Consider the following 26,978-nt stretch of genomic DNA (forward strand, 5'->3'; position numbering starts at 1 on the left):
TATTCAACCTCTTTCCAACTCCTTATCCCCCTCTAAAAATCGCCAGCCCCCAATTTGGGCAGAAACGAAGCATCTGTTCCACCCTCAGCCTCGAGGCCGACTGTGTCCCTAGGGACAGGCGTTGGGGACGATGGGGAGCAAGGAGCCACGGGGCCCTCACCGGCTCCGTGTCAGCCGGAGGGGAAATAAAACATCTCTTCCAAGTGCTGACATGAAGCTGTCATGATCATTAAACACCACGAGCAGCAAAGTCGCCAGCCAAGAGTTTCTTCATCAGCACGTTTGGCAGCATGGACAGAGAAAAGGGTTTTTGTCCAGCCCTTTTGGAGTGCCGAGCACCGAGGGAAGTCCCTTAGCACAGTGATCATGCAGGGATGTCCCTTTGGGGCTTTATTGTATGAAAAGGAAATCAAACGGTGGCCCCAAGAACAAGGACCAGAGGCAGATGGTGGTGCTCGTGCTGGGCTCTCTCATAGCCCTGGTCATGCCCCAGAAGCTTCAAAGGCCGTCGCTGGGGTTTGTGGGTCCCTACTGGGCCTGCACCCATTCAGCACCCATTATCTGTAGCCCTTCAGCAGATGAACCTTCTCGGTTCAGTCTCTGCAGGGTTATTTTGGGGGTTGCGACCCAGCAGCCTCTCTCTTTGATGTGCACCAGGTGCGTTAAATAACTGCCCTGCCTTCCTGCATCTGATGTGTGAGATGCCTTTGCTGTTGTACCATTAAATGATTTGCTCTCATAATTCACTTTTAGATAGTACTATCCTTCCTGTCTGCCCCTGCTGCCTTTCTGCATTGATTTGATGTTTCCTTTCTTTAAATGCCTTCATTCTGAAGAACAACGCGCCTACTTTTATTGCTGTTTATTACCGTTTTATTGCTTGCTTATCAGCCAAGTTGCTGAGGAAGATGATTTGTGTAAATTCCTTTGCGTCCCACAGCCGTATTCCCACCCTCCCTCCTGCATCATCCCAATAAACCTTGCAGACCTGGATTTGTAAACTGTTTGCTGTCTGGAGCACAGAAAATAAATGAATAAAACCATGACAACATTGCTTCATGCAAGCTAAGCATCGTGCCCGCCCCAGACCCAGTGACGAGTCAAGGCCAGTCTATCAAGAAGCTGTTCAAAAAGGGAGCCCGGGCAGTTTTGCTGCCCAAGAAAAGAAAAGGAAAATCAGTGAATGTCTGCTATGAATTTGGGTGAAAGGAAAGTTTGCCAAAAAAGCATGCTAGCAGTATATTGCACAACTAGCGTAGATATGCTCTAGGGAGAGAATTCCCAAAACAGCATCAGCATTCCAAAAAACCCAACTCATCATTATCATGAAAAAAAAAAAAAACAAGAGAGAGAGAAAACTTGAGCTAAACATTTAAAGAAACCTGGGCAATGTAGGAGCACAGACATGGCTGTGCTGGCTCAGAACAAAGTCCAACAAGCCTGAGATTCATTCTCTGACAGAGCCAAGGGGAGATGCTCAGATAAAAGGACCAGAAGAAGGCAAGCGCCTGTGATACATTCCCAGCCTACTTTCCCAGCTTCCAGCAATTAGTATTTGAAGGACTTCCTGAGCTGCCAGTGCTGTCCTTGAATTTAATAGCCCCCAATGGATTTGTTTCACATGATCTCGTTCCAGTTGTTCTTTGAGCCCCTGCAGACTTTCGGCATCTGCTGGGTCCCTCATCAGGGAGCTGCAGGGCATGGAGCAGCTCGCTCAGAGCATTGGTGGCCAATCCTATGGAAATCCCTGAAAAAGGGATCAAACCCAGAACTGCTGAAGCCAAGAGGGTAAAACTCAATAACCTGGGCAAAAAGGTGGCTTGAAACTGCTTTAGATGTAGGTTCAATACAGGAGCTCACAGCAGGTTAGCTCCTTTTACATGCTGTCAGCATGCCAGAGAGCACGAATCACAATTTCTCAAAGTGTCTGAGTATGTTCTGACACACAGGCATGTCCCAGCTGGGAAGCACAGTTGGTTTTTTGGCTTTTGGAGGTAGTGGGTGTATTCTGGTTTCGTTGAGGCCAATGGGGATTTTCTCCAGTGATTTCAGCCTGCCTCTGTCAGTGATGACAACTGGCTTGGAGCTGAAAGGAGAAAGTTGGATGAAGTTTTTTCAGGGGCATGAATGTAGAGTTGACAGGACTGAAATATTTTACAAATTCTTCTTGGTTTGGTGGAAAACAAATGGCAGGAAGAGTAAGTAAATGTCTCCAAAATCTATTAGACCTCTTGTTTTAGAAGCTTGCTACATTTAAATGCCTGTGTCTTCCCTTCCTCCCTTTCCCTTCCCTTCCTTTCTTTTTTTTTTTTCCTTGAAATGGCTTTTCAGATAGTCCTTCCACTATATGAGTGCCCATATTATGATGCATCTGTGCTTATTGCTCTCTTTATTGCCCCACTTGCACAGTTGTTTTAAAACAGGATTGTTTTCCTAATCCCAGCCCTGCACGAGTCCCGGGCTCGCTGACGGCAGTGCAGATTTCTGTCCCTTCACCTTTGCATTCAGAATCTTCCATTGTTCATGGTCTTCATCACAGGGCAGGGAACAGGAAGCCACTCCCTAAAATTGTGATGATGGAGCAAAGTCCTGGGGTTAAACGTGTTCACCCACAAGAGAGGACATAGAGAAAATCTAGTCTTTTGGAGTAGTTTGAAAAGGCTTGGTTTAAGAGTAGTTTAATCCACCTGGCCTGAGGCCAAGAGCAGGAATGGGATGGTGTACGAGTACGCTGGACTGATGGTGGCAGAGCCTGTGATGTGCTGGTTCAGGCGATGCCATGGACATAATTCACTGAGTATTAGACCCTGCCCAGCCTCAAAGCCCATTGCTGCCTTGCTAAAGTAGCATTTGAGCCTCTTAATGTTATAGGAAATGCAAGTGCTTTCCTTATTCCTCATTGCTCTATTCTAGAAACTGAAGCTGAAGCAGCGTAACAGTTTTAAATGATCCCATGGCAAAGGTTCAGATTTTTCACCCAGTGTTTACACAATCCTTTAACCTTACATCTTTCCCAGCACCGCCTGTGGCAAGTCTTGCTTGTACACAAAACATTTCTGAAATTTATTCCAGCGCCTGCTTTCATTTAGGCAGCAGCCAGCGCTAGCCACACTCGTACAGATGAGCAGGACAGGCCCCTCGGTGGGGAGCACGGTGCAGTTCCCTGTCCTGCACAGGGCTGGGCAGTGATGCCAATTCCAACAAAACCCCAAAAGAGCGCCCTTGTGAACGTCATCCCTCCCACTTCTCCTGCCTGACAACAGCCAGCTGGTGCCTCAGCTCGAGGAAGGAGCAGAGGAGAGCTTTGCCTCCAGTGTCCCATGTGAGCACTGCCCGGTCCTCAGCCGCCCGAGCTGCCGCAACAGCACGCCTTCAGGAGGTTTTTTGGAAGCCCTGCTCTGTTGGGATGATGCACCTTTCCAAGGTCTGAGGAGCACTGGGTCAATGTGCTCTTCTCTCTGGGCTTCCTCCACAGATTCTAATCTGCAACTCACAGCCAAAATTGGCTTCATTACCCTTAGGCTGCTCTTTTCCCTGACTCGAGTTTCAGCTGTTTGTCCTGTGCTTTTGGCACTGTTTTCAGAACTGAGGCTGAGCTGCTCGTGCTCCACCACATTCACAGAGGAGCTTGGGTGCAGCGTACGACCCCAACTGCTTTTCACCATTGTGCCTCTCCCCGCTGTGTTTTTGGGGAATGGGTCAGACAATTTACCCGGAGGCACAGGAGCTGAGATCTCAGATCCACAAACCCAAACCAGAAGACTGTCTCCCACAGCAGACTAGATCACAGTCCCTGGGGATGAGCCCCTTCTCGCACTGTGTTTGCGCAGCCCCAAGCACGGTGGCTCCTTCTGCTCTGAAAGCAGCCTACGCGCCCAGCCCACGGCAGCAAGGCGGCTCGAAATAGCCTCATTAGCGAGGAATGTCCCGATGGCGCTCCAGATGTTGCAGTCCTGCGGGGCTCGCAGCCGCCGATGGCCCTGGCTCCGCCGTCGCGTGCAGCACCCCGCCCGGCGTGCAGCAGCATCACGCAGCGTGGGGATATGGGGGTGATTTTTTCAGAGGAAAGGGCGAATCCCATCCTTTGAAAGCAGGCCGGGCAAACTTTCCTCTGCGCTGTTCAGAGCTGGCGCTGCTGGAGCTCGGCTAGGTGGCATCGTGGCGGGGCTAAAGCAGGGGCTGGAGCACGGTGTGAGGCTGGGGGCCCCTCTCCAGCCCCTGACCCGTCTCCCCCAGTCGCCTCCCCAGGGCGCTCCCAGTTCCCTCTTGCTGGCCGATGCGTGCAGTGGGACCGCTCGCAGGAGCGCAGTGGAGCCAAAGCCCGTGCTGCAGGGAACACGCCTGTGCTTGCCAGGAGGCGGGAGCCAAGCACGCTCCTCTCCCCCTTTCTCCCAAGATTTACGGTTCTGGCGGCTGAATGCTGAATTCTCTCGCCTCTGCAGCAAAGCAGGACTGGTTTGGAGGTGGTGGGTGGAGGGGAGAGGTGAAGGGGAGGCTGGGGCAGTTCTCAGGACTCATTTGGGGTTTGTGGGGAGTGCGAGGATTGTATCAACAGATTGTCTGTGGTTGAAGAATGAGCGAAGGCTGCTGTACAGAGTGCAGCCACCCCTTCCTCTGAGCACCTCAGATCCCCCGGTTTTGTGAAAATCAGTTACTCAGGACTTGGCTTTCAGGTGCTAAACCCCCAAATCAACTGCTATCATAGGGGCATATCACAACGGGGTTGCTTTCCTGGACACAGCCCCCCTGTGTAAGTCAGAGCCAAACTCCCCTTGAATTTGGCACAGCCAGCCTCCCCTTCCCCAGCCCTGTCCCACGGCTCCCTGTGCTGGGTGAGGGGGAAAACCCACAGCTGCCGGCACCGCATCAGCAGCCCGGGGAGCATCCAGCCACACACACGGACACAGACGGACAGACACGGCCGGACAGACACACGGCCCCGCACTGAGACTTTGGGCAGAGCCCCAGGGAAGGGGAACATCCTCCCCCCGGATCGGAGGGGGCACCCCGATGGTCGGCATCCCCGGGGCACGGCTGGACCCCCCCATGGGGTGAGACCCCCCCCGGGCCCCCCTATGGTGTGGGGACCCCCCCGGGGTTCCCAGCTGGGAACAGGGCAGAGCTGGGTGCGGGTCCCAGAGCCAACATCAGGGGGCAAGGGGGGGGGTTGAGGGGAATGGGGGTGGCTGGGGGGGGGCGATGCACATTTTGGTGCCCGGGTTCTGCCGCCGCATTTATAGGAGGAGCGGCCGCAGGGCCCTCCCTGTCCCGCAGACGCAAGCGGGGCGGTGGCTCCGGTTAAAGGGGAACCTTGACAGCGCCGCCGCCCGCTCCGCGCCGCGCTGCCCGCTCCGCACCCTCCGCACCGCTCCGCACCGCTCAGCACCGCTCCCGCCGCCCAGCGAGCCCCGGTTCCGCGACGTGAGTACGGCCCGGGCCGGCCGGAGGGGACAGGGACCGAGACCGGGGAAGCCCCCTCGGGGGTCTTCGGGGCTTAGGTTGTCCCCCGCTTCCCCTCCTCCGAGGGGAGATGGGGCGCCGTAGGCACCCCCCACGCCCCGAGAATGGGGTTCGAGGGAGTTCCCTGGGGAGAGGTGGGCTGAGATAGACGACCCCCCGCTTTTCCCCCCGCTCCCCCCCCGCCCTGGGGGTCCCCAGGGGAGGTGGGCAGGGGAAAGATTCCCTTAGGGAGAGGGGCTGGAGGGGTCTGCCCCAGTGGCCCCATGGGGAGAGGGGCCGGGACCCCCCCCCTCCGGTGAGGGACCGAGATAGAGCCCACCCGTGGGGGTGCCGAGGGGAGCCGGGCCGGGGAAGCACCCCGAGCCCTGGGGGAGAGGGATCGGAGCCCCCCCACCCCCGGCAGAGAGAGGCAGGGGGAGCCCCCCAGCGGAGGGGTGCCGAGGATGTCCTCCCGGTGAGAGAGCTTGAGGGAGCCCCGAGGAAGGGATTTCTGGGGAGCTGCGCCGGGGAACACCCCTAAACACCCCCGGGGAAGGGCCGGGAGGACCCCCGGGGCACAGGGGCTGGGATGCCCGCTCCGCCGGGGGGGGGCTCGGGGAGCAGCCCCGGGGCCGGGCGCTGCCCAAGCATCCCCCGCACCGCGCCGGGGCTCCCAGCGGGGCCGGGCGGGCTCCTGCCGTCGGCCGAGCGCCTCCTGCTGCCCTCGGGGGTGGGACTCACTCACTCACACACACACAACCCCCCCCCCCCCCAAGCTCAGCAGCATCTCCCTCTCCCCCTCCAGTTCTGCCCCAGACCGCCGCCAAGATGCTGCTTTTGCTGCTGGGGATCATCGTGCTCCACGTCACCGTGCTGGTGCTCCTCTTCGTCTCCACCATCGTCAGCGTAAGTACGGCCGCTCCTCGGGCACCGGCGTGGCACGGGAGGGTCACACGGTGTTATTTTTATTTATGGTTGATTTTCCAGCCTGGCTTTTAGCAGGAGACCTTTGCTTTCCGATTGCTGTCTTGCTAGCAGTGCAATTTGGGAGTTTTTTTTTTTTTTTTTGCACAGAAAACTCTTCCTGTGTTTATGTTGTTGGATGTAACCGGTGGGTGTAGCCGCGTGCGGCAGAGGATGCTCAGTGCATCCCCGTTGGTGTTAGGGCACGGAGAGCTGCTGGAGCCAAGCTCCTCATCAGCCCCCTTTGGCTCACACTGAGCAGCCTCAGAGCGCCCAAACCCCCTCCCCTGTGGGTGAAACTGCGCTCCCCAGCTGCTAATGGGATCGGCCCGCGAGACCAGTACAGCCAGTCTGAGCAAACCCCCTTGAATTGGGGCTGGTTTGGGCACTGGGACCTCGGCACCAGCAGTTTTGCTCTCCGGACCCGCTCCTTTGGGGCTGTGAGTTAGGCACAGCATCTCCCAACCCAGATGGGTGCCTGCTGGGGGGCTTCAAGGCGTAAGCTTTGCAAGCAGTGGGAAAACTGAGGGCTGGGTGCTGCGTGGGGTTCCCAGCACCTTCCTCAGCCCAGAACCCCGTTAATACCGCCTCAGTTTAGAAAGAGGTCTGACTTGGTTTTAACACAGCAGTTTTGTGGAGCTGATTAGCTCCGGGCTTGCTTCATCAGATTCTTTCCGTTTTTAAATTTTTTTAGGGTGATGTTTTTTTTTTTTTTTTTGGTAGTAGTAGTGGAAGACTTTACAAAAATCTTCCAAGTCGTTAGAAATCACATGGAAGCATTCAAATCACCCGGCCAGGCACCGGGACGGCAGAGTGGAGGGAAGTGAGCGTCTCCCATGGGACTTGGCCCATGTTTAAAGCGAATAAAGAGCTTCTGTTTTTCTGCCGTTGAGGCCAGAGCGGCTAAAAGCAAATATCAGTATTTACTCTGCGAAACCCTTTCTAAAGCAAAGCCTGTGCCTGAGAGCGCAGGGGCCGCTCCGTGCCGAATTGGTGGCTGGGGCGTGCGGCTCCTGCTCACAGGGCCGCGTCTCTCTTGCAGCAATGGCTTGTGAACGGCGGGCAGACGGCGGACCTGTGGCAGAACTGCTCCTCTGGTACCGTCTTCCAGTGCCTGACATCGTCCACGAATGGTGAGTGCTCCCCAGCTCTCAGTGATGCCACTGCAGTTCACTTTTCTTCTCCTCTCTTGTGAAATCGAGGTGGATTTGCCATTGTGGGTTATTCGTGGTCCTCCCTTGCCTCTCCCTGCACCCCCTGAGGCTGACTCTGGAGGATTCCCCGGCCCCTAACCCTAAAGCTGCCCCGCTGTTTGCTGCTGGGCCAGGCCGAGGTCTGGGGCCTCTCCTCCCTGTGAGCAGCGCAGGCGGGGATGTGCTGAGCACTCAGGCCCTGCCTCATCCCATGGCCAAATGGCACCTGCACGTCTGGGGTGGCTGTGTGGCACTTTGGGACTCAGCTGGCAGAGGTGTACCTTGCCAGGCAGTGGCTGATGCCCAGCTGGGAGTTTTCTTTCCAGGTTTCTGAGCTTAGCAGGAGAGGATTTCATGCTCAGTTGCGGCACGGAGCTCCCCAAGCACCTGGCAGTAGCAGTGATGCCAGATTTGTGCTCAGGGAGTCAGACCGGTCTGTGCCTCAGTTTCCCCAGAAGACAGGGCTCGTGTCAGTGGTGCTGTGCCCCGTGCTTCCTGGTTTCAGTTAGCCCAGCTTCGCTTTCCTCTAGGAATGGATTCTCCCAGCATAACCCCCAGTGAAGCCAGTAGAGCACCCGGTGGCTCAGACTGGTGTCACTGGCAGCACGGTCACAGCCCCTGGGCCAAAATCACACTCCTGGCATAGGAGCAGTGTGATGCGATGTACTCTCGGTATGGTCACACAGAAGGGTCTTGCAGTGATGGGAGACGGTCAGAGCTTTTGGGGGTTCATCAGTCACCCCAATCCCCAGCCTGCTGGGAGCAAAACACCTGCGGGTATCCCACGAGGGGGATGCTGAAGCTCGCCCTGCGAGGGAGCCAAGGCAGCACCGCGGGTCTCTGCTGACGCCTGCTGGTGTCGGGGCTGGCCAGGGAGTGCTAGAGCTGGGCTGGGGCCAGGCTGGAGCCCGCTGGAGCCCGCTGGAGCCCGCTGGAGCCCTGGCCTTCAGCAGCAGTTGGCTGGGGCTCGCAGCGGCAGCAGGCGGCTTTGCTGCCGGTCACGCGTGCTCCAAAACTGCTGACTTCGTGCTTGAAAGAAAAGGCAGAGATTTTTTCCCCGGTCTGTAAAAGCCTTCCTAAATCTTTTGCTTCACAAAGCTGCATTGCTTTCTCCGGGTGTTTGCAGGGTGTTGGTGAGTTGTCAGAGGTGAGAGGGGCCTGTCCAAAACACGGGTGGGAAGATGCCTCCTGCATCTGAGCATCCTGAGGTATGGGAGGCTACATTGTGTGCCCTGTTCCCAGAAGCTGCTCAGAGAGGGGCTTCCCTTTGAATCCTTCCCAGTGATTAATTTTTATCATTAAAGGGGCTGTAGGTAAGATGGGACAGCTAAAAATGCATCTGAGCAGCTAGGGTCTGGTTGAAAAGGTGCCACAGTGGGCTACTCTTTGAAAGAAGCTGCATTGTGCTCAAGCCTTCATTTAAAGACCTCTCTCCCAGCTCTTTTTTATAAGACAGCTCTGCTCTGGCACCAGGAGTAGGGGGGTCTTGCTTGGGTGGAGGCTTCTGCCCCATCCACCCCATGGCCGGGGTGTGGGAGCAGTGCCACTGAGCACCGGTGTTCACCTGCTGGGACCTTGGGTGCAGGATCCAGAGCTGTAGAAAGGCAAAACCAAAAGATAGCACCTAGGCTTATGCAAGGCTTTTGAAATCTGTTTTTAAAAACTTCCCAGTGAACCCCCTTGCTCCCACTGCCCCTGTGCTGCCAGGGCAGATGCTGTCGGACACTTTTCAGGGTGATGGTGGGACACGGGGCCTTGGGCATGGCAAGGATACTGTGGCAGGGCCACCTCCGGGGCTCACGCTACACTCCTTGTACTCCCTCTGCTAGGAATATGCTTACTTTCAAAAATATAAATGATCCTATAGCAGCTACCGCAAACCGTTCCCGTTTAAACCTCTCAAAACACAGGCTGTGCACGTTACCCCGGGCTGCAGAAAGCCTGGAGAATTCGTGTCTCTGTGCCTGTGCCAAGGACGGCGCTCAACGGTTAATCGCAGCGTGCCAAGGGCTGCTCTGGGCTGCGAGCAAGAAATCCTCGCTCAGGAATTTGGCAGAACTTGGTCTTTACGTAGAAGCAGTTGTTTTTCCTCTGGCCATCGTAGTGGCCACTGTCGTGCAGTATTTCTTCAGCTGTGTTTTTTGGGAAGGAGAGGTCTGAGCACAGCGCTCGGAATAGGTGGAATTAGGTGGGGCTGGGTCCAGCACGCACGGGGTTTTTGGGGTTGTGCTGAGCTCCCACCTCCCAAATTCCTCCGCAGCAGCACCGAGACCCCCGTGCATCCTTGCCAGGAGCCTGCGTGGGGACGGCAGGAGGTGGAAATGCCGGGCTGAGGGCAGCTGCCCACTGCTTCGCCTTCCACAGCTGCCCGCTTGTTGCTTCGCTTTCTGCGTTTGCTTGTTAGATAATGACTTTTTTTTTTCAAGAGGCCGAGAACTATGGAAAAAATGTTGCAATCTTTGCTTCGTTTGCACTGTCAGACATTCCTGGAAAAGACTTATCTCAAGAATTCAGCTCTGAATCCCAGAATTGTGCTCCGGCACGGCTGTGCGCCAGCCCCCAGCTGCACAGTCCTGCTGCAGGCACGGGGCGAGCGGCTGGACCTGAGCCTCTCAAGTGCTCTTAAACAGATTCCACCCCAAATTTTGCAGACAACAATATTTTTTTCCCTCCAAAAATGGCTTTTTCTCCCCACATCTGATTTTTTTACATAGGCAAGAAGATAGTTTTTCTGCTACCTACTGCTCTTTCACTCTGGGAATGCCAAATGCAGGGGAGCAGTGGGGACCTGCGGGGACATCCTTCTGTAACATGATGAGACATTTTTCCTGTTGTCTCCTCAAAGTTTCTCATGTTGCTGCTCTGCGGCTTTCACATGACTGGCTTGTTCACAGGCAGGCTGGTGTTTTGGGGCTTTTTCAAAAGGAAAAGAAAACCCCAGACCTTGGGAAACATGCAGACTGCCAATCCGCAGGATTACTGAGAGTCGTATGATGCGCTCACCAATTTGCTGATGTGACGGCCGCAAGCAAAGCACGTGTGGGTCGCCCGGAGCAGAGACCTGCCCTGACCGCCCGTTCCCATCGCTGGGCATCGCTCTGCTCCTCTGCACACCGACTCCTGCAGAGCCCCTTTGCTGCTGGGCCATTGCAGAGCTTTGCTCTCTCTCTCTTCAGTGCTGCAGGTGGCTTTTAACCCAGCGTAAATGCCCACCAACGGCATGGGCTGCCCTGGTCCCATGTTTCTGCAGGAAGCATCGCTCAGGAAAACGCCACGCTCGTGGCCAAGCACCGGCAGGACACATGTGTGATGTTGGCCAGCTCCAATCCTGCACGGCAGAAGCTGGTGGCTGGGACTGTCGGCAGCACTGCCGGTGCCCGAGGTGCCTTTGTGCTGGAGGAGGCAGGAAACATCTTCATCCCCGGCACGAGGTGGGGGCACCTGTGCTGACCCATCAGCGCTTCCCAGGAGGAATTGTGCTGCTGCTTCTCCACTTCAAAATGCACAACAGGAACATCCAAACCCCTTGCTTGTGCTCCGCCAGCCCTGCCCCAGCACGGCTTTGCTCCCTTCGTGCTTTCAACCTTTATTCTTCCAGCGATGCTGGACTTGTATGACATAGGGAAGGTGTGGAGGGATGGAGTTGCCATTTAACTTGCTGTAGTCCTTTTTGTGGCTAAAAACAATGTCACAAGGCTGCACTGAATCCTTGCCCTAAGTAAAATTATTTCTGATGTTCTGTTATTGATAGTCAGTATAAAATATCTGGATAAAAGGATGGGGGCAAATTCCCCTCCAGCCCACTGGGAAGGCCGATTCTGCAACAAGTGGGTCAGGCTTTGGAGAATTCCTCACTGGGGAGGGGACACTTGCTGGAGCAGGAGGGTGATGCTCATATTAAAGGGTGCTAAATCTGTTATAATGAAGCCCTGCAGTAAATAATGGATCACCTGCATGTGATAGTGCATGCCCTTTATGCTTGAGGTTCTAGCCATGAGTGGGCCCCATTGGGCTTATGGAGCACATGGACGGGCATCTTGACTTGTGGACATATTGGGTCCTTCAGGGTCTTCACAGCAGAGCAGCAAAGAGCCAGATTTTAGCCCCAGCAGGGTGGAGGCCTGGGGCACCCCCTTGTCATTAGTGGTCGATAACACTGGCCTAACTGGGGCAGGACGAGCCCCCTCTCCACCAGCTTGCGGGTAACCATAGCTCGGCATTTACGTGTCTGTGATAAACTCTGGGGTATTCCAGGGGAGTATTTTGCATTTCAGATCAGTTTCTACCATAACCATGTTGCCTAAAGTATGAAAGGGGTTTCTTCTGCTTAAAAACAGGCTTTTGCTGTTGCCTGTTCTTACCAAGCACATTTGGTGCGGAGAGGTTAGGAGCGGTGCTGCTTTCCCTGCTCCTGGCTGCGTGGGGTCACCTGGCCAGCCCTGCTTGCCTTGGCCCACGGAAGACGAGCCCAAGGGAGGAAGAAGACAAAGTGTGAGAAAGCCAAGGCTGTGAAACCAGGATGGGTGAGGGTCTGCTGCAGCGTGCAGCGCCGGAAAATACTCAACCCAACAGCTTTCGGATGACTCTTGGGTGTCCCCATGGCCCCGCTGGGTCAGGGCACCACCGCTACCCGTCCCTGGTCCTGGTGCCTGGACTTTAACTCAGCCCTTTTGGGGCTGAAATGCAGAAATGATGCATTTATCACCTCCACTTGCTCTCAAGCACAAACCAGAAGGAGGTCTCCACCCCAAGGGTCTTGAAGAAGAAGCTGTTGGAAGGTGTTCTGCATGGTGCCAGCAGCTTTGTGCTGCCCTAACAGCACTGGTTTTTGCCTTTGTGGGATGTGAGCCTCAATGGTCCGATGGGATGGCTGCTGTGGCTGGTCTTGAGGCTGAGCCATGGAGATGTGGTGCCACAGGGCTGGAGTGTCTCTGAATGCTACAGCTCTGGAGAGCTGTGGAGCCGTGGGGACTTCTTGGATGGGGCTTCAAGGACGCACCAAAAGAGAGGATGGACAAGAGGAGATCAGAGTGCTGTGGGGGTTTCACCTCCTGAATGAGCTGCAAAGAGGACTGGGAAGAACTGGGAGGGAATTGCAGCACTGTGTTCTACCTGCAGCCTCAGTGCTTCTACCTGCTCATCCCCAGCCCTTGCAAATACCTCGGGAGCTCTTTAAAGTCCCCCTTTTGGGGGGTGATTTCCAGGAATACTCCAATCCATCACCCTGCACTTATTTCCAAGGAGCAGACACATGAGGACAGGCAAGGAGCAGCTGCTGAGTGCAAATCCTGCTTTTCCCTGCTGGAGCAGCTCGGAGCACAGCCAGGGAAGGTTTGGCTTCATGCTGGTGGGACCGAAGTGAAGGGAGTTACCATGTCACGGAGCTCCCCACGGCAGGGAGAGGAGGCTTCAAGTGGCAGGGACAAGGGTGGTGGCTGGGCTCTGTGCTGCTCGAGGGTAGCACTGAAGGTAGCGGGACTTTTTTGGCATTTCTGGGTTGAAGAATGCTGAAGTTTAGTCCTAGAAGTTTAGCCTAGTACCTGGGCTTGTACCTTCATGCTGGTGGATGCTCGTGCTGCTGACGCTACTGATCATCAGCTCCCAGTGCTGATGGAGCAGCTTTGCCTCTCTGTGCAATTATGAATTTCCTTTTATTTTTTTTATGTGTTATACTCTACAGTCACCTCCTTAGTGGATGTTTTCTTCCCCAGAAGTGGCTGCATTTTGAGGGTGCAGTGCATATGCAGATTGCAAGAGGCAAGACAGATGTGCAGTGTTAACAGCTGCAGTCACAGCACATGGGTGGTTTTAATGCACAGTGCAAATTTAGTCATGCCTTATGTCAAGTGCATAAGCTGGTTGCTCATATTTATGTTTCCGTGTTTGCACTTTATTCTTTCTCCTTGGCTGGGTCCAAAGAGGATTGAATGTCTGTGACAGAGCAGTGAACACAACCCTGGGGAGCCAACGCCTGTCCTTTATGGCCATCTACTCCTGGCCAAGGGCACATTTCTGCCCGTCCCGTCCCATCCCATCAACCCCACTCAGCTGCACCCCTCGGTGGATATAAAACCTCCCTGCAAGCAGGGTGGGGCTCTGCTGGGAGGGGTGGGGTGAGCTGCTCTCCTGCTGGGGGATCCAGCTGTGACTTCTGCTCCTCTAGGTTGCAGTTTCTGCTCTAGGTTTCTATTTTTCCTCTTGTCCTTTAGGAAGGAGAAACGTGCTCTTCAGCATCCTGGGGGGAAGTCTTTTCCCTGCTGTAAGTGGTGGTGTGAGCACATCGGGGCTTGCAGAGCTTAGGGAAAATTTAGTTTCTTTTCTAAACACTTGTTGTATAATTTCTGTCTGAGAGGGCTCTAAAACTGCCTGTGATGGGTCCTCTCAGGAAGCGGTGGGCAGGGTGTTATCTGCCCTTTCCACTCTGTTCCCTTTTCTTCCTCCTCCTGAAGAACAAAGATATAAACACGGAGCTGAGCAGATGCAGGAGGAACATGGAACAACGGCCTGGCTGCCCAGGGAAACCACAAATAACAGCCTGGGAGTAAACAGTGCTGACAGCCCCGTGGTGCAGTTCCAGGGACCCAGACCTCCCCGGGGAAAACCTGTTTTATTTCTTAAAAGCCTGGAGGTAGGACACAGTGCTAATAGCAAAGGAGTTGAAAGCATATGGGGTTGAGGAGCTAGCACTGCTAGCTGTAGTCATAGAGGTGCTTTCTAATGAATTAAAGGCAATTAGCTGTTGTAATGCAGCTGAAGTCTGTGGGCTTGGACTTGCTGGGAGTGCAGCAGCTGCACCTGAGGGGCTGAGTGATGAGCTGGGGACCCTGGCCCTTGTTCTGCAAAGGAGGCCAACAAAAAGAGCTGGATGGGGGTGATCCCAGAGCTCTGCTCTGTGGGATTATCATCTCCCAACTTCCCTGCTTGAAAGCCTGTGCCGTGGCTGTGCTCTGGCTAGAGTGGGGCAGCACGACCAGCACCTGAATGCCCCTGGTCTATGGGGGGCTTCCCCTTCTTCCCTCTGCCTGCCTTTAAATTCCTCCGGCACAGCTCTCTATGACAATGGGATTTTGCAAGCCCATATAAATCACTCGCATTCAGAACCAAAAAAGAGGCATGGGGAGGCGGATGCAATTAGAAGAGCAGCTCAGCTTTCTGTCTAGACAGCCTTCGCCTAAAATAACTGGCAGCTGGAGCATCCACCTCTGGGCAGAAAGGGCTCCTCCGGGCCTGGCCCCGTGGCTGTGCAAATGACAAAAGGACTGGGGTGGGAGTCTTTCTGTGCTGAAACATGGAAATAGGATGGCAGTTCTGCAGCTGGACACCCTCTAACCATGTTTCTCTGCTCCCATCTGAGCGCTGATTTATGACCTGATGTTAGCATTGCCTCTGGCACCTGCTGCATTGCAGCTGGCTGAACGTGGCTGCAGATGAGGGGTTGGGGTGGCCCAGGCGGGGGGGTTCCCTGCATGGCCAGTGTGTGATAGATGAAATATAATGGGATATTTTCTGTGCTTGTCAGTGTGAAAACCGCACTGGGCTTTCCTGGAAGTGACGTTATCGATAGTTCCCCTGTCCTAAGGAATTACAGCAACTGGTGCATGTGGACGTGAACCTGCTGGCACTGGAACAAGTGGAGCGCGTCAGCTCTTCAGCGAGTTGATGCTGTGGAGTAATTTGGCATGGGAAGCGTGAGAAGGAAGGGAAGGAACAAAGCTGTCTGCAATGAGCAGGGGCCACTCTGGGTGCTTTGTCCGCTTTTGGGAGCGGGGCCTGTGCTTGGTCTGTTGTGTGAACAGCAGGAGGCAGGATGCAGAGACGAGGTAGAATTTACGGTCTCAAGTCAAACGAGGCAGACATTACCAAATTGCGCAGGATGTTCCCTGCGGGCATGGATTTGCTATTCTCTTGTGGAGCCTTTGCTGGAAGGGCTCAGGTGTGCATCGTCATCGCCGTCCTGGCAGGAGGCTGCACCATGCCCTCCGCATCCCGTCCAGCCTCACCTCCGTTAGCGCTGTGCTCACCTCTGCCCCGGGCAGTCCCAAACGGCCTCATTGCTGCACTGAGTGTCGCAGGCTGCTAAGCCAAAGTATAGCTTCATTTAGAAGTTTTGCTGTGTTTCAGGCTCTTATTTTTTTTCCACAGAACCTCTATGTGCTGCAGAAAGTGCAGCCTGGGGAGCGTAGCTGGTGGGATTCAAACTGCGACAGGAGCACGGGGCTGGTTTTCGTGGTGAATGAATTTATGCTGTATCCTTAAGGACCTCTCAAGACGTGCAGGAATGCTGAGAATATCCATTTTGAGCCCAATCTTTTTAAAGAAAAGCAGTAGTATTTGTCAGCACAACCCCATCCTGGTGGCGAGAGGCACTGCCTCTTTCTGTTCATGGGACGGAGAGGCATTTGCTTTGTTTATTTATATATATTTTCTTACACGGGGAGTTACACACCCACGAGGCCTGGAAATAGCTAGGCAGTGACTCACGCAGGGGCTGGTTTAACTGGTCGGCTCTGGGACAGAGCTGCATTTGGCAGCTGCTGCTGGCTCCTTCCTAAAGGCTCCTCCACAAGGGCAGAGGGGTTTGTGCTCCCTGTGTGTTTGTTCTGCCTCCGAGCGCGGCTGGCTCGGGGTCTCCCACCTCGCTGCATATGGTTTCAGTGTTCTCAGCACAGCCGAAATGCACTCTTATTTTAAGTGCTTCTCCACTTAGCATGACCCCGTGGTTCCTTTTTCCCAGCATCTTGGTCCATGCACACATCATTGTCCAAAAGCCCCAGGCAGTATCACACTTGACGAGAATAGCCACCAGCATACCACTGGATGTGTCCATGTCCCCAAAACCACGCAGAAGCACGAGTGGGAACCAGGAGCCCTGCAGGATGGTGGGACAGTGGCACAGGGCATGATGCCATCAGTGATGCTCCCGCTGAGCTTTCTGCCTGTCTTTCCACAGAATGGCTGCAGTCTGTCCAGGCGATGATGATCCTCTCCATCATCTTCAGCGTCTTGTCCCTCTTCCTGTTCTTTTGCCAGCTCTTCACGCTCACCAAGGGCGGGCGATTTTACATTACTGGGATCTTCCAAATCCTTGCTGGTAAGTGGGGGCTGATGGATGGGGCTGGCTGTGGGGATGCGTTGGGGATGGGCTTAAAGCAGAGGAGAGGGAAAAGGAGGGCAGGAAGGGCAGCCAAGCTGGCTCCTTGGAGGGAAGAGGTACAAATAATTTGGGTCCACAGAGCTCTCGCATCCCCAGGTGGCGTCCTGCCATCGGGGCACGTTATGCACCTTGCTCTTCTGGCCATGCTTCACCAGGGATTTGCTCCACCAGCTGGGGTGATTTTGGAGGGGCAGGCAAGAGGAGCACCCCTGGGGAAGGTGGGCAGGGGCCAGGCTGTTCTGCTGCCTCGTCCCACGGTGTTGGGTAAATGCTGATGGGGCTGGCGTTGGGATCCACCTTCGGGGATCAGGGTGAGGTTTCCGCAGCTGCTGGCGGGGTGGGGACGTAGTGAAGATCCTGTTTTGGCACAAGAGGATCCGAGAATTATTTATAAACTTGCCATAAGGGGGCCTGGTGCTTCCCACATCAGCAAGGAGCCGCTGGAGCGTGCGGGGTGAGCCAGCTGCCTTTGAACTGTCAGCTGCTATTTTTAACTCTTAAGAAGTCGGCACTGGAAGCGAGCCACGATTCCTGCACGACGTTGCAGCTCTCCAAATATAGATGCTGTGGAGGCACTGGCTCCGTTTGCATTTCCACGTATGAAACCAGTGAGGAGGATTTTCAAGTGTTGAGGATAGAAAAAGTAAATTCTTCAAGGAGGTTCTGGCTAAAATATGAACCTAACGCTCAGCTGGCTGGGAAGGAGGCTCGCTGTCTGCTAGAGCTTTAGCTGGGAAACTGAAAACCACCCTAGGTCCTGCCACTAAATCGGGGAAAATTCATCCGCTGAACTTTAGGAAGAGCATCTTCTATGTGACTGGCCATTGTAAATTCTGGAGCAGTTTAGACCTAACCTTTATTGGCGAATGTGGCATGAAATCTCCTATAAGTACATCTGCTTGGCCATAATGCAGGTGGTGAGTTCATATCAGTTCACCATCGCTGGGAAGATAGATGTGTCGAAACCCATTACAGCCGTGAAGACAAGGGGAGGAAATGGGCATTAATAATGCAATTATCTGCTCGGAAACTCATCTAATAGGTCTGGGAGCAGAAGGCTGCTCGCTCCTAAGTGGTTGCTGGTGCATCCTCATGCTTAGAAGAGGAGGCAATGGGAGTGCAGTTCTCCTGTCCATGCTGTGCTGGCTGTCCTAGGGGGAGGCAGGGTCAGGGCAGGGACCTGCTGGCTCCTTCCTTGTCAGATCCTCCTCCAGCACAGCACAGAGGCAGGAAAAGTGGGAGCTGAGCCCACAAAGCTTTCCCATGGCCTGGGGGTCAGTACCCAGAAGTTTGGGTCCATGTGGACCATGCAGAAGTGGGAACCGGTGCCCATCCCTCCTGTGATGCTAAATGTGAGGCTTGTTGTAGGGAGGTCTCACCCAGTGCCACAGTCAGAGGAGCTGGTCAGAGGAGCTCAGCTCAGTGTGGTCTCCTTGCAGCTTGCTGTGAAAGGCTGGAGAGGACTTCCCTCCTCCCAGGGAGGATGAGGAGGCTCTTCCCAGGGCCCTCCAGGACCCTGCAGCCTCCTCCCAGGGGGAAGCAGTGTGGCAGAGCCGAGGGCTCCCAGTTTTGGAGCTGGGCCTGCAGTGGTGCTCGGCCTGAACCAGCGGGTGACAAGGACAGGTGGGTAAGGGCAAGAGAGAGGGCAGCTGGGCGTGCTGTGCAGGGCCAGGGCAGGATGCATCCCCAGCACCTCCTCCACGCTGCTTGGATCCGTTCTCTGAGGCCTGCTTTAGTTTTCCCAGGTGGGATTCCAGCCTTCAGAGGCACCAAAAGGCCCTCAACAGCTTTCTCCCCCCTCACTGCTTCTACCAGGTGGATCTGTCATGGTGTAATCACCTCAAGTGACTTCCAAGTAACTTCAAGTAACTTGGAAACCTGGGACTTGGCTCAACTTCTCCATCACTCTCCCCAGCCTTAGCATTACTGGTGCAACCAGCTGGGCTGTCACCACACACAGCCCTGGGAGTCAGGCTTTAGGTAGCCTTTGCCCTCCAGGCCTGTCAAAGCAAGACTGAAATGTGTTCCTAAAATCAGGCTCCAGAGTGGTGACGCATTTGTCTTGCACCTTGCAACCACTGAGCGCAGCTGGGTTCACTTCCTCGCCTATCCCCCAGGCCCAAACCAGTGCAGATGCTGCAGAAATGCATCCATTGCCTCTAATTTTGCCAAATTCTTCCTTGGGACAATTGCCGCTCTATTTTCTGGAGTCTGTAGGTGACCGGCATGGCCGCACGCCTGCTCTCGGTCCCACCAGCATCACCAGACAATTGTTTTGCTCTCTTTGCATGGGCCGGGGCAGTGGGAGTTCGCTCTCGTGCTCACAGAATGGAAACTGCCCCAGTGGCGTGTTAATGAAACGTATTCCCACTTCTGCACTTTCCCAGAACAAAGGAGCAGTGTCAAGTGGAATTAGAGCTCAAATATCACCGCGGTTCAATGTAGGTGGTCTCGAGGTCCATGCAGGGGATGTAGTGCTGACAACAGCCCAGCGACTGCATAATAGAAGTGCTGGGATGGACTGAAAGAGCTTGTTTTCGGGGAGAAATAGTGGTGGCTTTGTGTTGGCGCTGGGCAGTCCCCAGTGCTGATGCTTTGCTTTTGCAATAAAGCTAAAACGCTGCCTGCTGGAGCGGATGGCCCGCGGCTGGTGAGGATGGGACACGGGGGACAAAAGCGGGACGAGCCATAGGACGGCGGTGGTGCAGGATGGTGCCTGCAGGGGAGGAGGACAGGTGCAGGCTGTGCCCAGCCAGAGCCACTGCAGGGACTGGGCCCAGCTGCACCTGCATGGGCAGGTGATAAACTGGGGTGCTGGAAAAAATTGCCCAGCTTGTGCCTGATGTCTTGCAGCAGCTCTGGGAAGGTGGTTCAGGCTACAGCCGGGGTTTTCAGCGAGACACCCAGGGCAGCAGGGCTGGTTCTGAGCAGCACCAGGAGCTGGGTGGGGGTTGGCCCAGGTGATGCGTTTACCTTTCTTGCTCAGAGCCTGGTGGTGATATCCCACTCACCTGCAGCCAAGGCCTTACAGCATCACCTCCAACAAACTATAGTTTTCCAGGAGATGCAAGGAGGCAACAGAAAAAGCCAGTATGGGGCATAATCCAGCTGTGGGTTTCCATCCAGGAACTGCTGCTCACCGATTCCCTTGCTCTTCCCTGCAGGGCTCTGCGTGATGAGCGGCGCGGCCATCTTCACAGTGAGGCACACGGACTGGCACCAAGCCTCGGAAAACACCTCCTATGGCTTCGCCTATATCCTGGCGTGGCTCGCCTTCCCCCTGGCCCTCACCAGCGGCATCATCTACGTCATCTTACGGAAGCGCGAGTGATGCCGCAGGAGGCGCAACCGGGGCACTCATGACGTCCACGGAGGAGACGGAGGCGGGGAAAAATAGACGAGAAAACGGAAAAGAAAATTAACCAAAAAAAAAAAGAAAAAAAAAGGAATAAACCCTCCCACCAAAAACCAAACCAAACCCAACCAACCCCAAAAGGAAACACTCAAAGGGTTACTTGTTAATTGAGGATGTATATAGTATCTATGGTTTAAAAAACCTATTTATAACACTTTTTACATACATGTACATAGTATTGTTTGCTTTTGTTGACCATATGCTATGTTTTAAAGCCTAAAGAAAGTGCCTAAGGAATTATTACTCCTAACAGTGTAATAAGAGCGCGGTGATTTTTCTCTCATGCGAAGCCCTCTGTGACCTGAGCTCTCCTTCCCCACCCCAGCCATGCCATCGGAGTGCCCCAGCTCTGGCTGCTGTCTCGCTGGCACAGGTCGGTGCCGCTCCGCGGAGCAGCGGGGAGTTATGCCTGGTGATGTCGGCCGGAGGCTTGGCCCCTGCTCCTCCTGCCCGCTGAGATTTTGGCGGCTGGAGGGCACGGCCAGGGCTGGCGGAGGCGCTTCCGAAAGGTTCGAAGGGTTTTCGGAGCAAAGGACTGCCCAAAGTGCCTAAATGACTTATGCGCCTAAGTCCCACTGCCTTGCCACCACACCCGCTGGGAATTTGGGCTTTTAAATCACTTAGGTTGAATGCAGGCAAGCGCAGGCTGTGCTTCATCCCCGTGTGCACCCAGGGTGCCAGGGGCTGCGTGCGCCCCGAGCCGAGCCCCCGTGCACGGGCTCTCCCCGCCACGCAACATGCGTTGTCCTTGCCGTGGAGCTAGAGTACCGATGAGCAGGAAGCAAACCCCGTATATCTATGAAATTGAATGCCAGATATATGAAATGGTGCTATCTATTTACCATTCCTTATACTGCTAGCCATTTAACCTTATTCACTGGAAATTCAGTTAACAACCTTGAGGTAAACAGCAAAGCTAGAAATGAGAAATAATTCTGTGTAATATAAATGAGCTATAACTGCTTTTGTACTTAGATGACTTGCTCTTACAATTATTTTTAATAAAGCATTTATAACCAAGGTTCCTTTCCCTCCACCCCGTGGTCAAGAGGAACAGAAACAGCTCAGGGTGGAGGAGCCCTGCTGCCCTTCGCCCCCGGAGCACGATGTCTGTCCTCTGTCTGTGTGTCAGAGAGGTGTCTGGCAATGAATTGAGCAGGCACCTGCACAGAACCCAGGCTGCCTTCTGAGGACTCCAGACACTGCGTTGCTGTCGTCGTTTTTGTTTCATTTAGGGTTTTTTTCTTTCTTTTTTTTTTTTTTTTGCTTTGCTTTTCTGATTTTATACCAACTGTGTGGACTAAGAAGCAATGAAATAAAAGTCAGAATAACTCCGTTGCTTCTGCTTTTGGCGTTTTGGGGGTTAGAGCCAGGCTGCGCTCTGCCAACCTGCTCACATGGCCATCCTGCCGAAGGACTCGGCACCCTGTGCCATGGTGCTGGTGGGTGCTCCTCTTTCCAGCTCTGTCCTAAGACGTCCCCATGACGTGGCCACCAAAGCCAGGCAGCAGGAGCACGCTTGTCCCTTCCCCATCCCCTGAGCAGGGAGGGATCAGGTCAGCACCAGCTGCTCGGGGGGGGGGGGGGGGTGTCCATCCAGCTCCACCACCCCGCACAAACAGCAGAACCCTTTCAGTCCTGTGCCTTGAAACGCCCAGAGCCTGGAGGTGCAATTAGGGCCGGGGGCCGGGCATATTGTGGGCACTGTGTGCAGCCCCAACGGCTGGCACGGAAGCATTTCGCTTCCGTTCACTCATTCATCTGGCTATTAAATAGCCGAGCTGAAGCAGCAACTGCTGCTGGCACCAACACAATGGCTCTTGCAACACTGCATGTTGCTAGCATCAGGCCAGACCCTGAGGCACAAAACCCAGCCTCATCCCAAGGGGAAGGAGCAGGAGGTGCCCCCGTGCCTCCCCAGCCGCTCAGCGCCCAGCCCGGCAACGTGCTGTGACCGCTTGGGCCCGGGGCTCCTGGCCACAGTTCCCAGCTGGGAGGGGAAGATTTCCCTGGGTGCTCGTTGTGGTGTGTGCTGCCTAAGCCCAAGAGGGTTCTCGTTTGCCCCATGAGCTGCCGAGTGGCTGTCCCATGTCCCGTCCCCCCGCCCCCCCCCCCCCCCCCCCCCCCCCCCCCCCCCCCAGGCCTGGCACCATGCACCCAGTGGGAAGGACACGAATGGCCCTTCCAGTCCCGTCTGTGCAGCAGGTAGGAATGCAGGTGGGTTTTTTTTCCTCCCCTCCCATGGAAAAATTAAAGATTAAAAAAAAAAAAAAAATCACTTTGGGTGACTAGCTCAGAAGGCACAAAAAAAGCTGGCAGCTTCCATTTTGCCTCCTCACCTGGTGCTGTAGACGTGACCGAGCAGCTCCCGGCAGCACCTCAGCAGTTCGTGTTTGCTCCATCCCGGGGATGCCTGTTCAAAAGCTCACCAAACAGGGTGACTTCTGAAGTGGAGGCAAAGCGAAGGTTTGCATCCCCTGGGAATGACAGCTCTAGGTTGGTTTTCCCGTGGGGAGGGTCCAAAGGGGAACAGCCATCAGTTTCCACCCGAACTGCCCCCACCTGCCTCGCCGGGCTTGGCTCATCTGGGCTGGAGAAGCGCAGCTCGGGGTCACTGGTGGCAGGGGGGAGGCTGTGGCCATGCCCCAAACCCTGCACCCAGGCGTGGGAGCTGCTGGGCAAGGCCTGCAAGGCACGGCTGCTCTGAGACCCAGCCCCAGCTCCACGTTGGTATCAGATGGGCTCTTTCCTATTTTATTTTATTTTATTTTATTTTATTTTATTTTATTTTATTTTATTTTATTTTATTATTTTCCTTTTTTTCTTATTTTACCTTACTTTACTTTTCTTATATTTTCCTTTCTTTTAATTTTTCCCTTCCTTTCCCTTCTTTTTTCTTTCAATTTCCCTTTCCCTTTTATTTTACATTTTATTTTATTTTACTTTTTTTTTATTATTTTATTTTATTTTACTTTTTTCTTATTTTATCTTACTTTACTTTTTCTTGTATATTCTTTTCTTTTAATTTTTCTTTTCTTTTAATTTTTCTTTTCTATTTCTCTTTCCCTTTCCCTTTTCTTTTATTTCACATTTTATTTTATTTTATTTTACTTTTTTTTTCCCCCCTCCCTTAATTCAGCCAATCTCCGCCCCTCCGGAGCTGCTCCGGCTCCGTGCGGGCCGCAGCGCGGTGCGGGGCCGCCTCCCGGCGGCTGCAGGCGGCACCGCGGGGGCGCCGCGTCCCGGGCCCGGCCCTGCCCTGCCCCAGCCGCCCTCGTCCTCTGCGGGGAAAACGGGGGGACCCCGGGGCTGCGACCTCGGAAGGCTGCGGGTGGCCGTGTCCCCTGGGCGGCGGTGGGACAGGCGTCAAGTCCCCGTGCCCGGGGCTGGCTGGCAGCTCCTCGCCCTTGGGGTGGCCGCACGGACCACCTCACCGGGCTTCTCTTACTGGGAACTGCTGGGTTAAGGCACAGAAAACGGGTAAGAATAAGGCCGGCAGCTCCAGGGTTCTCCAGTCCCACCTCCTCAGGCTGAGGGTATCACCAATGCTAGGCTGAGATTTGGGCACAGATTTGCTGGCATTCCCCTCCTGGCGAAGCACCCTCTCCTAAACAACATCCCGAGCCCCGTACACCCTCTGTTACACCATACAGCCGTGGTGAGCAGCCCCCGAGCCCCAGCACATGAACCGGGCTCTGGGATGGATTTGGGGACCGGCAGCAGCTGGCCTGGAGGTGCCTCACCCACACCGGGCGCTCCGTTCCACGCCAGGCCCTCCCGACTCGTTAGATGGCAAAATTCATTAAGGCGGGACCAGGCATTTCTGCCCGATCAGCTGCATGCACGCTTTGAGCTAAATGAGAGTCAAAAATTTCAATGCGCCCTGGGGCTACGGCCCAATTAAAATCGAGGCAGCCCATAAAACAGCTAGCTGAATGGAACAGCAGCAGGATGGGAGAAGCCGCAAAGAGGGGTGAAAAAAATATTAGGGAAGTTTCTTTAATGTGTGTTGTATCATAAAAGCATTTGTTTAAATGGTTTTCCTAGCGCTCTCAGCAGTAAATACTTCTGACAAATGCGCTGAGCAAACCTCATCTTCCTCTTTCATTTATCGCCTTGTAAATTGAAAAATTATGGCAGGAATAAAAAAACCGTGCTGCCTCGGAGCAGCTGCCTCGGAGCAGCCCCTTGTCCCCGTTCAGCTGCCTGTGATGCGGGGCTGCAGCCGGATGGTGGCACCTCGGAGCCGCGGTTCCCTGCTCCTGGGGTCCCAAAGCCACCCAAAGATGCCCCAGCCCCTTCCCAGCCTCTTCCCAGCCTCCTGGCCGCAGTCTCCCAGTGAACGAGGGAGGCTCCTTAGGCAAAGCCGGCGCCTGTAAGGCCATGCCATGGGCCAGAACCGTGCAGAGAGCCTCAGACATGCCTCGGGACAAACTCAAGTCAATTAGCAAAGTGGCCAAGTTTGTTAGCAGCATGCAATTAATTATCCTGTGCAACCTGCATGGAGAAGCAGTGTGAGCAAGTGGCCCTGGCGCTGATGCAAATTGTCTTTTAAATTTCCTTTTCTACCTTAGGTAAATTAGCTGCTTAGTCTGTTTATTACTATTAGTTATTTATTTATTAACTAAATAAAATGAACGACATCCAACATTAATTTTATTGCTTCTGTTCAGGGACACAAATAATGCCAGATAACCTGTCTTGGATGGGCTGCCCACTTCAGCCCAGCTCAAGACTAACAGAAGACTCAAATCACACCTGGTTTGAGCAGGTTTTGTAGCTCCTTTGTTGCTGCTGTACCATTTGTTTTAATTAACAGCAACAATAATAAACACAACTGTGCCTTGAATAAAAGCAGCCGCTCCAGCCTTCCCCAGCTGATCTCTCCCAGGCGCAGGGGGGGGACCTCCCCCAGAGGGCTGGAGCTCCGATGAGGTTAGGGATGTACATTTAGATCCATTCAGGACTTGGCTCGGGTGCTCTCCACCTGCTTTCAGAGCCTACGGTGGCTTTTCTTCCCACACCCCCTTACCCATCCCCAGACCCCCCCGGCCGCCCCCACCCTCCAGCCTCTCCTCCCTTCTCTGCCCTGCAGTGCTGACCCCACAGCCCTCCTGTTCTCCCTTGGTCAACTTTTCCCCCTGTAATTATTTAACGTGATTATTGATGCTTCCCTGAGCATGGCCTCTTTGTGCAGTGATTTATGGAGTGCTTCCTCAGCCGCAGGACAATTTGGGGTGCTGAGCCATGATGGGGTGCGTGCAGGCGCTGAAATCCCCTGTCTCGAAGGCGGGAGGTGTCTGAGATGCTGCAGAAGCACCCAGGAGGATTTAGCAGGTCTAATCCTGATTTCAGCCAAGGAGGATCCCAGCTGAAAGCATACTGCTCGGGGGATGCTCTGTAGGGCTGTCCCCGGTGGGGTTTTGCATTGCCCCACCCCAGGAGGGGCTGCCCGCAGCCCCCCCCAGCCCCACGCTGTTTGCTTGGGTTTACATTCCCGCTAAGCCTCCCGGCATTAACAAGCCACTTCTCCCCGGACTGATGAAAGGCTAAAAGCGCCGAGTCGTGCCTGGGTTATTCGCTTCCTGGGGGATAATTCAACATCTTTCCCTTTCACCAAAGGACTTTTCCTGGGGAATTTTTGGCCAGCTCTTTGCAGGATGGTTTTATTGCTGGCGCAGGGTGGAGACAGGCTTTATTTTAAAGTGCTTTGACTGCTTCATTTCGGTCTTTGTCGGTTGTGTTTCCTTTCATATGTACTTTTTTTTTTTCTTTTTCTTTTTGGCTTTCATTTCCCAGGGCTCCCTCTTATCTGCCTTTGGAGACAGTCCTTATAAAAAAAAAAATCAAAACCCAAAGCACTCTCCCTGGGATGCTTTCAAGAGAAAGGCCCTGGCTCCTTTCAAACCTCTTTGGAGAAAAATAGATCCCAACCCTGCACACGCCACAGCCTCCAGGAAACCTCCAGGAAAGCCTTTGAAGTAAATTAAACCAAATTAGTGTCTATGATATAGATGAGCAGAGCAGCTCCCTGCTGTGCCACCGGCCTGGCCCTTTGCGTAATCTTTAACCCTGCTCCCTGGTTCCTGCTCGCCTCTAATTGACCGTGAGGCACCTGGGGGGGATTTGGAGGGGATGCCATCTGCCCTCGGTGGGGCAGTGCTTCCTACTGACCACACCGAGGGCACGGGAAGCATTTAATAGCCCTGGGAGAAAGCAGGGCTAACAAATTGTATTTTTCCTTCTCCATTTTTTTGTTTATCTAATCTTGTTTTTATCTCTCCTCCCCTTAATGAGACCCCCCTCCAGTGCCTTGGCTGTGCAGGTGGAGCTGCACCTGATCTCTTTGCAGCCCAGGAGCAGCAGAGCTGGAGGATTCCCAGCCCTGACAGCATTAAACCTCTGCAGGTTGTGTTTTCCCAGTGCACCCCTTTGTGTGGCTGACCCAGGACTCAGGGAACAGATGGAATTTGCCCACAAGCTGGGATGAGGTATGCTAGTGTTTAACTTAGCCAAAAAATGTTTGATTTTAGCACGGGGAGAATGGGTGTTGGGGGGATTTGAGCCTCTTTCGGCTGTGGTGTCATGCCTGAAAAGCAGCGTGCGACTGGGCAGGCTCAGTGTGCGCGCAGGCACTCAGCAGATATTGGTGTCCAGAGCTAATTGCATGAGCAAATTACACATGTGCACGTGTGAGGGGTCTGCTGGCACCAGGAGGTAACTGCACACCCAAGAGTCCCTGGAGCAGCTCAGCCCTTGGTGCCCGACCCGCAGAGCTGGGCTGGGGCCTGGCTGCAGGTGCTGTTCTGAACGT

At 54.3% G+C, this 26,978-nt stretch overlaps 1 protein-coding gene across 1 annotated transcript; it reads left to right on the forward strand.

Moving 5' to 3' along the window:
• The first annotated feature begins 4,893 nt into the window (after positions 1 to 4,893).
• PMP22 (peripheral myelin protein 22) lies at positions 4,894 to 21,502 on the forward strand. The gene is made up of 5 exons (XM_035561947.2): positions 4,894 to 5,421; positions 6,245 to 6,345; positions 7,445 to 7,535; positions 16,546 to 16,686; positions 19,914 to 21,502. The coding sequence occupies exons 2-5, from the start codon at positions 6,268 to 6,270 to the stop codon at positions 20,078 to 20,080; spliced, it is 477 nt and encodes a 158-aa protein (XP_035417840.1). The 5' UTR covers positions 4,894 to 5,421; positions 6,245 to 6,267; the 3' UTR covers positions 20,081 to 21,502.
• The last annotated feature ends 5,476 nt before the right edge of the window (positions 21,503 to 26,978 follow it).

The sequence above is a fragment of the Cygnus atratus genome, chromosome 18 (genome assembly GCF_013377495.2).
Source record: "Cygnus atratus isolate AKBS03 ecotype Queensland, Australia chromosome 18, CAtr_DNAZoo_HiC_assembly, whole genome shotgun sequence".
Taxonomy (NCBI): Eukaryota; Metazoa; Chordata; class Aves; order Anseriformes; family Anatidae; genus Cygnus; species Cygnus atratus.

Excerpts from the sequence above, each read along its gene's own strand:
- PMP22 (XM_035561947.2), top strand. The coding sequence starts at position 6,268 with ATGCTGCTTTTGCTGCTGGGGATCATCGTGCTCCACGTCACCGTGCTG. Across the intron at positions 7,536-16,545 it reads CCTGACATCGTCCACGAATG|AATGGCTGCAGTCTGTCCAG; the intron begins GTGAGTGCTCCC and ends GTCTTTCCACAG. Across the intron at positions 16,687-19,913 it reads GATCTTCCAAATCCTTGCTG|GGCTCTGCGTGATGAGCGGC; the intron begins GTAAGTGGGGGC and ends TCTTCCCTGCAG.